The 13,682-nt window shown below is 33.8% G+C and overlaps 1 protein-coding gene across 1 annotated transcript; it reads right to left on the bottom strand.

The window, feature by feature from the left end:
- Nucleotides 1-395: 395 nt before the first annotated feature.
- Nucleotides 396-8,948, bottom strand: LOC125832538 (uncharacterized). The gene is made up of 8 exons (XM_049511710.1): nt 8,714-8,948; nt 4,068-4,153; nt 3,006-3,517; nt 2,642-2,756; nt 2,282-2,518; nt 2,047-2,168; nt 810-952; nt 396-779 (listed from the first exon to the last, which is right to left on the bottom strand). Exons 1-8 carry the CDS (start codon nt 8,768-8,770, stop codon nt 450-452), a joined length of 1,602 nt encoding a protein of 533 aa, XP_049367667.1. The 5' UTR covers nt 8,771-8,948; the 3' UTR covers nt 396-449.
- Nucleotides 8,949-13,682: the final 4,734 nt, after the last annotated feature.

Raw genomic sequence — 13,682 nt, forward strand, 5'->3', positions numbered from 1 at the left:
TGAGTAAAAGACATTGAATAAAAATGAATTGGTTAATATATGTTCAATATAGAGTACTTGCTCCTAAATTATGAGCATTTCAGAAGTTAATATGAAAACGTTCCATTTATTCAAATTATTAGCTCCAAATATAAATACTTTAAACATATTAATGAATTTCTTAAGATAAATATAAAATTTGAACAAAATTACTTAATCAAACAACACACCTCCAACATAAGCCATGAAAATAGTTGCTCTAACATAGCCAACCAACATATTTACAAACCAGACCTACTTACCCATAATTTAGTAACAACAAGAAATACTAACAACAGTTTTCCACCCAATTGTCATGAACAGACATCTTAGCTAAAGCTATAACTCCAACACCTAATGAAATTGATTGAAAATAAGTAGTGATAATCACAAGTTGGCAGCAACCACGATTAACTTCCAGGTGGCGCGGCTCATTTAGTAGGAGCTGAACGGGGAATAAAACCTGGAGGAAAGTCATCAACAGGCTCGCGTTTGATTACTAGAGGCAGTTCCTTGCAACCCTTGGAGGTTCTTGAAACCATAGGAGTAACTGATTCAGACCCACTGCAGGTAGCAGTTCCTTTTATAGAGGTATCAAAACCATTTCTGGTAGTTGTCGAGACAACAATGTCCAGTGTACCTACATTTTCTCCAGCTATCATGTCTATCTCCATTTCAACCTCATCCTGATAGCCCTCCATGTCAACCTTATTGGGTGTACAGACATCTTCCTGCCCGGTCATGTCTATCTGCATTTCAACCTCATTCTGATGATAAGCCTCCATGTCAACCTCATTGGCTGTACAAACATCTTTCCCCCCTATCATGTCTATCTCCATATCGATTACTTTGTTACTTCCCCCTTCAGCACATCCGTCTGTATCTTGTCCCATGCGGTAAAATAATCCCCACAGGAAGTGCTTGCTGTTCCATCCTGCAAGAACATCCACGAGGTGAGATGCAGCTCCAGAATTATCAGTTAATCTTCGTCTTTCTTATGCAATTAATTATCAGATAGTCTCCTTAAAAGAATCATATCTTGAAGGGTAGGTCCTACTTTAAATCACCTGCTCTTTTCAACATATGTACAAATATAAGTTACACATCAGCAAACACCAAGATCAATATGCCAGTTCCACCTTCTACCACCATTACATCCACCAACTTTATGTCTGACCAAATAACAGAAAATGTCTTAAGAAATGATCTTAGGTAAAATATCTTGGATGAAAATGGTACCCATGAAAGACAATGTTGACATATCAATCAGATGACAAACACCTAATATTTAATGACAAAGTTGTCTCCATTAGTTTGTGTCATTATTGCAAAGAGCTGCAGTCATATGTGAACAAGCAATTAAAACCCTCAAGTTTAAGACAAAATAATTGACCTGACTTACACATAAAAATGGATCACACACAGAAACTGTTAGAAGCAGGGTTGCAAATTATACGTAGCTAGACTTCTGGAAAAAGTTAATAATACTGACCCGATGCCTACGTTTAGCTCCTTTGAAGTAAAGAAGGGTTTCTCATTTGTGGTTTTCAGATAAGAGCAAACGAGGAAGTAGATGGGTATAAGGCAGCCTTCCAAAATTTTAATGAACCTCCATAGCTAAAGTATGCATCAATAGAACTCAGGCAAGTACATAAACTTAATTTCTAGATGCCTGCGTGATACAACTTAAACTACATTCAAGGCACACAAACTACAGATAAAACAATCCAAGTTACATATTTTTCAGCCCTCGATTGAACAAAAGGAACATATAATTGATCTGTTCTTTCTCATAAAAAATCAGAGAATGTACAATCAGTACTTCTGAGCTTGGCCTGATGACTTAACACATTATAGCATTTATACTCAAACGAAACCAAACAAGTATCGCCAACTTAAAAAGGAAAAATCTTCTGATAGGCTGGAAAATTGATCTTCTACAGAGCATAATTGAATATACCTATTACCTAAAAATTCATTGAAAGGGAATAAGAAAATGAGAAAAGAACATAGAGATTATGAATGTACTTTGAGAATCACTACACAGGGCTGTAGATGGAAGTATAAGCAGCTCAACATCATTGATAAGCGTCTTCATCACCAAATCTTTGAGACGCATGAACTCCACCAGAGCAATATATATCTCAGACCTACATACAATGGGAAATACAAATCAATTACTACTAAAAACATTCCTGGCAAGGGTGCACTTCTACTTTGCAACCCTTACCCTTTTTCGGATAGATATATGACAGAAACTGACCTTTCTCTCTCACTTGCAAAGAAATACAATCCTATGTCTTCTTTACCCGGACAATGATTGTTGAATAGACTCGCCCAAATATCCCCACGTGGTACTAGTTCAAATTTGAGAGTATCAGGCAATAGCCCTGAGAACTCATACACCTTACGTCTAACTTTGGAAGGAGGGTGAGCCTGGATATAATTATTGAATATCCCAGGTGCAAGTTCTAGAGCACCTAAGATGTCAAAATTTCCCCTAAAATGCAAAGAAGAAGAGAAAGAAAAAACAGAGATGAGCTGAATTTGAACCTTTTTAGAGCTCAGTTTACCTTGTGTTAACCTATGTTAGTAATTAATGTGCATAATAAAGGGTACTTACTTCCAGGAAGGAACTAGAGCAGGATCACAAGGGTGTGTTGTAGATGGATTTATCATTCGACTCTCATTCACAGCATAGGGACTCCTATGCTCCAAAATGGCAGAATCACCAAGACCTAAAAAATAGGCTACATCAATTGGATGGAAGTACAGAAGTAAATAAAGTTTGCTATGGGCTTACAGATATTGATGGTGTAACAGAAATCATTTTGAAAGATAATATCAACTCCAAATATATCAACATCATTGTTTTAAAAAATTAACTAGAGTATATGATAGAAAATGAAATTTCTGAAGAGTTAAGGTATAAGAAGAGGACAAATCAAACCAAGTAATGAATACAAGAGATGTTGGTAACACTTAACCTTTAGATGATTGCACTTGTTTTTTGCTCTGTTCGGTGATTTTGGCATTTTGAGGATTCTGAGGTTTTGTATATCCTGATCCTAAAGACCACTGCACTGTGCTCTTCTCAGGAAAAGAATTTGAAATTTGAGCTCTCGGTTTGCTGAAATTCCCTCGAGTCACAGGTGCCATGGATTTGGTTGACACAACTCTTGTGGAGCTAGTATTTATCAGCGGAGATCCATATTTCTTGATGCCTGATGACAGACCAAGTGCTTCTTCAACAGGTAGATATCTCGTTTTCCCAGTCTGTACCTCCTTTTCCCAGTTAATATAATGCCTACCAGGAAATGTACTATGTTTCTTTGGTTGCACAGTACTCCGACAAATCTTTGCGAAGGCATGCAACCTGGATCCCTCAGAATTATCATTTTCTAGTCCGCGTGATGAAGATATTACCCCTTTGCCAATATGACATTCTTCACAACACCAAGCCATTGGTGCTTCTTCACTGTAGCCCACCAAGCAATATCTGAAAGGAAGAGAAAAACAGATTTTTTAAAACCGGAATAGGACTATGTATACATAAAAGATACATGCAGTATTTAAGAGAATTAAATGCCCACAACATGCTAATGAAAGAATCGATGTATCATTTAGGTGGAACCCAATATCCAATACCATTAGGATCCGGCAGTGAAGAATGCCAGAAAGATCAGACAACTTAAAGAGGTCTTTATTCTCCCTAAGAGGTAAATCTCACTTCCATTTAGGCATTTAGTTCTATTCACTTTTCATCCCTATTTAAGATTCCAAAAAAGGGAAGCAAAGCTGATAATCCAGCTAGTGATTTCCTTCAAGAGGAGCAGCCCCTTAAGTGAAAAGATGAACTTCTCCCTTGGTGGCAAGTCAACCAAAAAAGAAGGGGTTTGGGATTGGGACAATGTTTGAGGTTTACAAAGAACATATAGATATGGCACACGGTGATGAAGCAAGTACGCATCAGAGAGTCATAGCCTTCAGCTCGCCTGACTGCCCTTTCATGCTAAAACTAGATAGATAGAGAGAGAGAGAGAACTTACTGGTGCACGTCAACACTTTTACACTGATAGCAGGTAATAATTGCTTCTTGAAAACCTATATCACCGCAGATTACACAAATATTTTTCTGCAAATTCATAAGAAAAGACAGAAAGTCAGAAGCTGACCAACGCTTGATCCAACTTAAGTGAAGCTCATAACCAACTCTTGATCCAATTATGTGAAGCTTATATTTTTCTGGTTTTGGCAATGAACAAGGATTTGGATGCTATAGAAGTGCTCTATTCAGCTTCTTTTGTCACACATAATCAAGATTACCATATGAACAGAATGAACAATGAGAGGAAAATGTCATCAGTTACACAAAGGTAAATCATAATCAACAAAATCATGTTCTGATCTTCATTTAGCTCACATGCTTATATATGTAATATAAATCCCCCCCTTTGCAGCAGATGCATATCCAGTGCAAATACTCAAGAACTTGGGTTGTGCGGAAAATATTGGAGGCCAGGGAGTGGCTGATGCAAGGGCAACCAGTGGCAGGAACAATGCAGACTGTGTTTTCACAGGTGTTACATGGGACCAAGTTTTCAGTTCATAAAGTGTACACCTATCTTCTGCCTCAGATGCCTAGAGTTGCTTGGAAGAGTCTTACATTGCAGGCTAAAGGTCATCCTAGATTCAAATTCATCCTATGGTTAGCTGTACGAAAGAGACTGTCCACAGTGGAGAGACTACTCAAGTTTGGAATACAAGTACCCACCTGATTGTATCTTCTGTGGACAGGTCTTGGAAACGTTTGATCACTTGTTTTTTGAAAGTGGTAAGACTAATCTTCTACGGACCAGGTTGTGTACTTGGTTGGGGTTCCAAAGGCCTATTCTAGATTGGAATTCTAAGGTGCATTGGGTGAGTACAATTGCAAGGAAAAAGTCTGCAATAGTTCAAGGCACTACAGTAACTTTTGCAATGATTATCACACTCATTTGGCGAGAAAGGAACAATTGCAGATTTCAACATGGAAGATTGAATACTGATTTAGAATTTTAAAGGAGGTGGTCCAGCACACTCATAAACGTGGGAAAAGCATAGTTCGATGGCAATCTTTACTCCTAACTTTGAATGTATATCCTTGATGTATTGAAGTAACTAGAACTTGATTTTGTTGTATTCAGCATTAGTAATAGATACTTAGGTAGCAGTAGTCCTAGGCTGCTCTGTTTTTATTGTAAATATTTTTTTTGGTCATTAATGAAAGTGATACTGTTAACTGAAAAAAAGTATTATCCAAACAAATTATTTTCCTAGAATACTTTTTGGTTATATCTCATCCAGAGAGAAACACCTCCCGTACACCTCCTTAGAAACACTTTAAGGAGGTAAAGAACAGTAAAAGCTGGTGGTACAATACCAGTTTTCTTCCTGCCATTGTAAATAAATGACAAGAAATTCAATCTGCTTCTCTTTTGGTTAATCAGAAGACGGTTTATATCTATACTTATTCTATGCAGGTTTGTTGGTTTGTACTTTGATCTTCAACATTGGACACAATTTACACTGCCTCTCCTACATCTTCTTTTGGACATGAAAGGGGGGTTTTCAGAACAACAAAGACAACCTGTTGTAGTTAGAGCATAAACCTTGATGCACAAAAAAATCTCTCCAGTCTATTTGTCCATCTAAAGCAACATATCATATAATCTTTATCTTGGCAGCAAAAAGAAAAAGAAAAACCTAACCATAGTGCAGTATGTATTGATGTTAAACTATTTTCAACCTGAAACTTAACAAATCTGTAAGTTGACTTTGGAGTAAAGAAAACATCCGTAGTAGAGAAACAACAACATATCCTAATATGAGCAAGTATAGAGTAAAATAAATTAGGACTTGGGCCACTGAACTGAAAACAACATAATTAGGAAAAAGCACCTAACAAACAGCAGTGTATTGATTACTATTGCTAATGAAGACAAAATTGAAGCTGCTAATAGTTGTAGGACAGTAATATACATCACAGATCACTATAGAGGATACATTGTTTGACGATCAAATCCGGAACTTTAGTACCACACTGTTGATGAAGGGAAGAACAACATTTTGAGTAAATTGCCAAGGTTTTCTCTTAATCTAGTCCCTTAATGATATAGAAGATACTATTATAGCACTTGTACTGAATTCAAGCTTCTTATTAAAGGAAAACATACTAGAGAAACTTACTGGAGAATTGAGAACTTAAGAAGTTAATACTGCCTATTCACAGTATGTGCAACATGTCATCTCTTTACATCTGTTGGTTAAAGGGGCAATATGACATAGATTGTATTAGGTAACTGGTTTTGTTAAGCCAAGACATGTGAATATTGATAGAGAAATAGTATAGCAATAAGTTGGTGCTAGTACAACTTATATTCTCTTAAATTTGGGTTCACCTCATTATGTGAGTACTATTTCACATGTACTCACTTCTCTTTTGTCAAGGTACTGCATCTTCTTGTGATGCACTCATCCTCGCTAGGCACTCCACTCATTCCATTGGCGTGTGGTGAGCCCTATTTATCATTGAGGCACTTTTGCTTATGAAGTCACATTTTGTATAATTTTGGGTACAGTCAGGGCCTCTGTCTCATGTGTGACTTAGAAATTCCATGGACACCATACTCATGTCATGTTTATTTTGTAAAATTCCTAACATAGCCTTGCATGTTTTTTTTTTATTTATGATATTGTCGATTTTTTTTGTTTTAACTTTCCACTTAATGAATTACTCAATGTTTTATGAGATGCTTTACCTTTCACTTCTACGTACCTATAATGTTCATAAGTTGCATCAGAGAACTAGGGTTTGTTGACAACCACATATATAATGGATAGACTAAACAGATATTTAAGAAGTTACCCTTTTATTCTACTCTTGATCATGCAATTGAGCTTAAAGCAATAAGTTCCAATTCCTATTGAATTCCACAAGTGTCGAATGAGTAAGTGATGAGCAAGAATTGAAAGGTGCGAGTGATGACACCACCCATTGGGCAAGATTATGAAGTGTTTGTTAGTAAGGAATGAGACTCAAGGATGAAATTGTAAGTGTAGTGTGGGGCATGATTTCAGGAAGTCAAATATTAATGAAGTATTTAAGGAGGAGAATGTGATGACATCATTTATTATTGTTGGACGAACATTGAAGCTTGTGGAAAGACATACAAAATAAGTTAGCATACAAAGGATTTTCCCAAGGACTGAAATTCCTTCGTCAATGGACAACCTGGTGCACCAAATTTCAATATTTGTGGAGTCCGGAGAAAGGCCTGACCACAAGTTTCTACTGTATACTGCATTTGCCCTATATTCCTGCAATAACCCATTTCTACTGTATACAGCATTTACCATAGATTCCTGCAAAAACCCGTTTCCACCACTCGAACCCATGACGAGTACATTCCTGCAAAAAACCATTTCTACTGTATACAGCATTTAGCATTTACACTACGTTCCTGCAATCACCCATTTCAACTTTCTCGAACCCATGATCAGTACATTCCAGCAAAAACCCATTTCTACTGTATACAACATTTACCCTACATTCCTGCAAAAACTCATTTCTACTGTACACATCATTTATCCTACATTCCTACAAAAACCCGTTTTCACGACTAGAACCCATGACCTCCTAGTCATGTGACAGCTACTTTACCACAAGATTCTACTGTATACAACATTTACCCTACATTCCTGCAATCCTGCGAACACCCATTTCACCACTCGAACCCATGACCAGTACATTCCGGCAAAAACCCATTTCTACTGTATACAGCATTTACCCAACATTCCTGCAAAAACCCATTTCTACTGTATACACTATTTACCCTACATTCCTGCAAAAACCCATTTCTACTATATACAACATTTACAATACATTCCTGCAATCACCTGTTTCCACCGCTCGAACCCATGACCTCCTAGTCACGTGACAACTACATTACGACAAGATTCTACTGTATACAACATTTATCCTACATTCCTGCAATCCTGCAAAGACCCGTTTCCACCACTCGAACCCATGACAGTACATTCCTGCAAAACCCATTTCTACTGTATACATCATTTACCCTACATTCCGGCAAAAACCCATTTCCACCCCTCTCGAAACCCATAACCTCCTAGTCACATGACAGCTACTTTACCGATTAAGTCAAAGCTTCCGTTCCATTTCTCGAACAAGTATTTATTTAGATTATCTACACACATAATAAAAAATATAGTTTTTCCTCTGTAATGCTGCAGTACCTTTACAACATGCTACACAAAACAAAACCAAAGATAAGTTTAGCAACTGGTTCAATTCATACCAATCAATGAACCCAGTAAAATAAAAGACCCTTCAAATCTTATCTGCCCCTTTTATTTTCCATTTAACAAATAAAATACTAGAATAAAATAGAATTAAATGAAACACATCTTTCAGAAAAATTACTAGTTAAATTAAATACTCCACATTTACAACATTTCCCATAAAAGATTAAAAAAACCAAACGCTTAATCCCAAGGATCATCATCATCCCAAAAAAGATTGTCAATCTTTGCCATGAAAAAAGAAAAGAAAAAAGAAACAAGTACAGAGTCGCATAAACTTTAGCTATGAGGAAAAACAAACAAGTATAATAATATAAAATAAGTAGAGTTTTACCATGTGGGCCTGATGAATGCTGTGTTGTTCCTTTTGCCTAGGAGAAAGAGTGGCCATTTGAGCTCCACGACGGACAAACAAAGAACAAAAAGTTCAAAAATGGTCCTACAAGCACACAATTTTCGGGCTAAAAAATTTAAGTTTAGACAACAAAAATGTAAATGCCTTTCTGCAGAGAATACTGTGGAATAGAAAGAGATTCTTTCTCATTAACGTCCTCCATTTTTTCATAATTCTTCATTTGCTACCCTGTTGTTTAGATAATTTTACTTGTATGTTTTGATACTGCTAATAAATTTGGGGTAATAACGTAGTAGGTCCCAAATAAAAAAAATAAAAAAGCACTCATATTTTGGCATTTAGCTTTAAGTGTGACGAGTCATGTATTCGACTCTTTCTGTTCAACAATATTTATTCACGATTAACTTTGCACATTTTTAAGAAATTATAAATAAAAGGATAATTTTACTATGGTAATGCTAAAGGTCCAAAAAATTTGGTCAGAAAATTTAAAAGTCTATAATATCCTTTTTATTTTAAAATAAATTGATCTTTTTTCCATTTTTTAATTAAAAGGTATTAAAGTTAAAAGGGTAAAAATGTTCAAAAAAGTAAAATGAAATAGTATGAAATATGTTATTTTACCATTCTGACCAAATTTTCTGGCTATTTTTTTTTTCCTTTTACTATATCATTTTTTGAATATAATAAATACATATCTTGAAAATTGTAATAGAGAAATAACTATAATTAATGATAAGGATAAATTAAAAACTAAGTGTCTAATTATTCATTAATTTCATAGAGTGAATAAATATTGTTGGACATCTCAAATAATATAGTAAATAACTATTGTTGAATGAAGGGAGTAGTAATAAATTTTGGGTAATAACGTAGTTCCCAAATAAAAAAAGAAAAGAAAAAAAGACTCATATTTTGGCATTTAGCTTTAAGTGTGAAGTTATGTACTCTAAGTTAGTATAAAGTAAATGCTTTACTATTTGGTTATATGAGAAGTCTACGTCAAAAAATTCATTATGAGGAAAAAGTTTGTGTGTGTTTGGTATTAATCAAAAATATATTCTACGAAAAATATTTTTTTTAAATTTATACACGTGTAATTGGTTATATTAATAATGTTACAGATGGATTAAAAAATTCTCACATATCATCATATCAATTCAACTCAATAGTCGTTTTTGTATCAAATTGAGGTTTAAATTAGAAATACAGATTTCACATATCACAAAAAACAAATATCATTCATTTGTCAAGTAACAATAAATTTAACAAACTTATTTATAACTCTTTTGATTTTTCATTTATGACTATGCTCAGCCGTTTATGAAACACAGAGTAAAATTAGCTAAAATTTAGATACATGTGTCTAAATACAAAAACAATAAAAAGCAAAAGAAATCACGTGTTTTTTTTTTTTTTTTAAATACTAAATACTCGTGCAACTTTTTTTTTTTTTCTAACAAATATTGTTGGTTTTATTTTCACTAACAAATATTAATTAAATAAGACAACGAAACTAGAAAACTCATAACATAATCACTAAGAAAAGGTAGCGAGAATGAGACCATATTAGACTCAAACCAACATCAACTGAGTTTCATTAATTTTTTACTCAAAAATTTCGTGATGCGTAAGAGTAAGCTTGAGCCGAAGTAACAATATCAAGTATATTTTTGAGCCAAAAAATTGACATCTGGGATATTTGGAGGCTGAAAGGTGGATGAAAAATAATTTTGTATTAATTTAAAAATAAAAGGCATTTTAGGCCCTTCTTCGTTTTGAAAATAATCATGCATATTCACCTTCCAATAAACTCCCTTTAACTTTTTCCTCGTGACAAATTTTTTGATGTTGACTTCTTATCAATATATAAAGCAATTTTATACTAACATGCAAAATACAGAACTTCTTCACATTTAGATCTAAATGACAAAATATGAGTCATTTTTTGGGACCTACTGCGTTATTGCCATAAGTTTATAAGTAATAAGTTAATGTACAAGTGAAATTATGCAAACAGCACGGTAACAAACGTACAATTATGAAAAAATGGAGGAGCTGAACGAGAAAGACTCCCTTCCTAGTAATCTTTTTTAATTTGTTGTCCAATACCGAACTCATCATTAGTTCACGGTCCTCTCTGCAGAAACGCAAAATGTGCAAAATTTTCTTTGATTAAATGTCTCCAAGTTAAGGTTGTGATTTTTATCTTTTTTGGTCTGTGATTAAAATTTATCACTTAATAATTGTGTGATGTGTAGGACCTGTTCGGATTTTTTTCTTTTGTTAGTGTGTATTAAAATAGTATAAGAAAGTTAGAAAGATCAATTAGTTAGTTACAGTATGTTAGTTAGTTATGGACTATTGACAGTAGTACACCACTAGTCACTACTAAGTGACTCTATAAATAGTGATCACATGCCATTGAAGTGAACAAGTTAATCAATGCAATAAAACAGTTTCTCTTCTTCTTATTATTTTCTATGTAGCTCATAGATATACATCAATGGTGATTGTGTGTGTTGAGTATTGAGCACAAGTTAACAATGTGCCACCGTGGAGGGCAAATGACCACTCACTCTTCGAGGCAAAACAAAGTAAATCCTAACTTTTTGTTTAGTAAGTTCCAACGATGTGGCATAGTTAAAATTTCAAAAGTTCTTTTTTTAGAAAGGTTTTGATTGATTTTGACAAGAAATTTTATGTTTTTATAAATGAAATTTACATATTTATATCTCGTATCGTCAGTTGTTTACTGTGTTTTAATTACTACACCATTGACCATCCTAATTGCTATGTTTCCTACATTATTTCTTCTGATTTGTACTTGGATTTACTGCACTCGAGCCAAGGGTCTTTCGAAAACAATCTCTCTATCTTTTGAGGTAGTGGTAAGATCTGTGTATACTCTACTGGGTATGTTGTTAAAATTACCTATTTGAAGTTATATAAAAGTATTGTAAGTCATAGTAAATTATAATTCAAAAACATAAAAGAAAGTGTCGAAGGAATGTATTTGAGTCTAAAAATTAAAAAATGTCATATAAATTGGGATGGAAGAGTATAATATACAATTTTTTTCGTATTTACTCCTCCCGTTTTCAATTGTTGTTTATCTGATTTTGACATGTGATAGAGAGTCTAAGAAAGTAAAAAAAAGAAGAAAAAAAAGTCGGTAATATTGAAAGTATCAAAATACTTATTAAAATTAAAAAATAGTCAAATAAATAAATAAATATCATTTTTAAGGAGCTAAAAATAATAACAAATCAAATAAATTAAAATGGATAGAAGTATTTGTTTTAACCGCAGCAGTGTTCATGCGATCAATGCCTCTTCATTTGTCTCTTTTCTCTATGACAAAATGCCGACGTTCTTTTTGAGATGATTAGAGTGGGTTAAGCATGTGTCTTTTTTAATTTTATATTATTATTTGATTTAATCTTTCTCAAGGATGGACCTTGGACAGAGTTATCAAGCTCATCCGGACATCATAATTATTAAAAAAAAGTGTTTAACACTTTAAGAAAAGGCAAATATGGACCTATTAGAGTAGTTTTAAATATCTACTAATTAGTTGGCTTTATACTAACACTCTACTAATAATTTAACATCAATGCATATTGCACTGTGATAGGTTTTTATTTAACACCAATGCATACTGCACTATCAACCGTTTATGCTCTATAGTAGGTTGTCTTTGTTGTCTCGAAAAATCTCATTTCGAGTCCAAAAGAAGATGTAGGGGAGGGTGTTAATAATTGCGCAAATTGTGTCTAATGGTATAAGATTATAAAACAAAGCAACAAATTTATATAGAATAAGTATGCAGATGAACTATCTTATCTTTTGATTAAACAAAACAAAAGCAAATCAAATTGCTCGTCATTTATTTATAATGGCAGGAAGAAAACTGGTATTCTAGTTAAATAATTTGTTTGGATAATAATTGGAATGTACGGGTGAATATGCTTCTGTTGTCCCCTCATTCTATTCAAGAAGTCGGTTAGCTTCTGGATTTCTTTTGTTTTCTATATGAACTTGCAGAAAAAGATTTTGTGAAATTTGCGGTGATATAGGTTTCTAAACAGCAATTATTACCTGCCATTGCTGCAAAGATGGTTGACGTGCATCAATAAGTTCTCTCTGTCTTTTTAGCATGAAAGGGTGGACAATCAGTCAAGCGAGCTGAAAGCCATGACTCTCTGATCCATTCTTGCTTCATCACCTTGTGCCACATCTATATGAACATTGGAATAAAGGAAAAGAAAAAAACTGAGTGATGGACAGTGAGCTCCATTACTTCAGCAAGCTACCAAGCCTTTCCTAACCTCATAGCATCAGAGGTAACTACCGCATAGAGTACGGCACATACACATGATCAATATATCTTACGTACACCAAGATATATACCATAACCTAATTTTAAAAGAATCAAATATGTTGTACTATCAATTTAATTAGATAGTGATGTACATTCATGATTAAGTTTTGGTGTACAGTGTATTATAATACAAAATCCAGACATCAAATCAACATATAATCAAGAATTTCTCAACTGTTTTGTATAATTAATTTAATTAAAACTTGTGCATTATTATTTTAACATTTGTGTCTAGATCAATATCAGCTAAATTTGATTTTGGTTAAATGTCAAATATTACAATGAATAAACACCATAATATACAACCTTATTGAATAATCCGTTTTAACAATTTACAAACAAAACTACTGCCAAACAACATACGAAGCATTCATTCAAGCAAAAAAATTCATGGTTAATACATCGATTTACATATAAATCCAAGCAACAAAAACAACAAAACATCTTAAAACAATTAAAATCAAACTATATATTTTAGCAATCAAACTCGAAAAAAAATAATTGGTACATACTTGTTACACCCCATCTTTTATCATGCTAAATTAAAAATGATATATTGTTATT

The sequence above is a fragment of the Solanum verrucosum genome, unplaced genomic scaffold (genome assembly GCF_900185275.1).
Source record: "Solanum verrucosum unplaced genomic scaffold, falcon-dt-bn FXZP01000009.1, whole genome shotgun sequence".
Lineage (NCBI taxonomy): Eukaryota > Viridiplantae > Streptophyta > Magnoliopsida > Solanales > Solanaceae > Solanum > Solanum verrucosum.

What these genes read in the sequence shown, in the direction of transcription:
- LOC125832538 (XM_049511710.1), bottom strand. Translation starts at nt 8,770, where the DNA reads ATGGCCACTCTTTCTCCTAGGCAAAAGGAACAACACAGCATTCATCAG. An exon ending in GCTCTAGTTCCTTCCTGGAA is followed by an intron (nt 2,519 to 2,641) that starts GTAAGTACCCTT and finishes TTTGCATTTTAG; the next exon opens with GGGAAATTTTGACATCTTAG. An exon ending in CCTGTGTAGTGATTCTCAAA is followed by an intron (nt 953 to 2,046) that starts GTACATTCATAA and finishes ATGTTCTTGCAG; the next exon opens with GATGGAACAGCAAGCACTTC.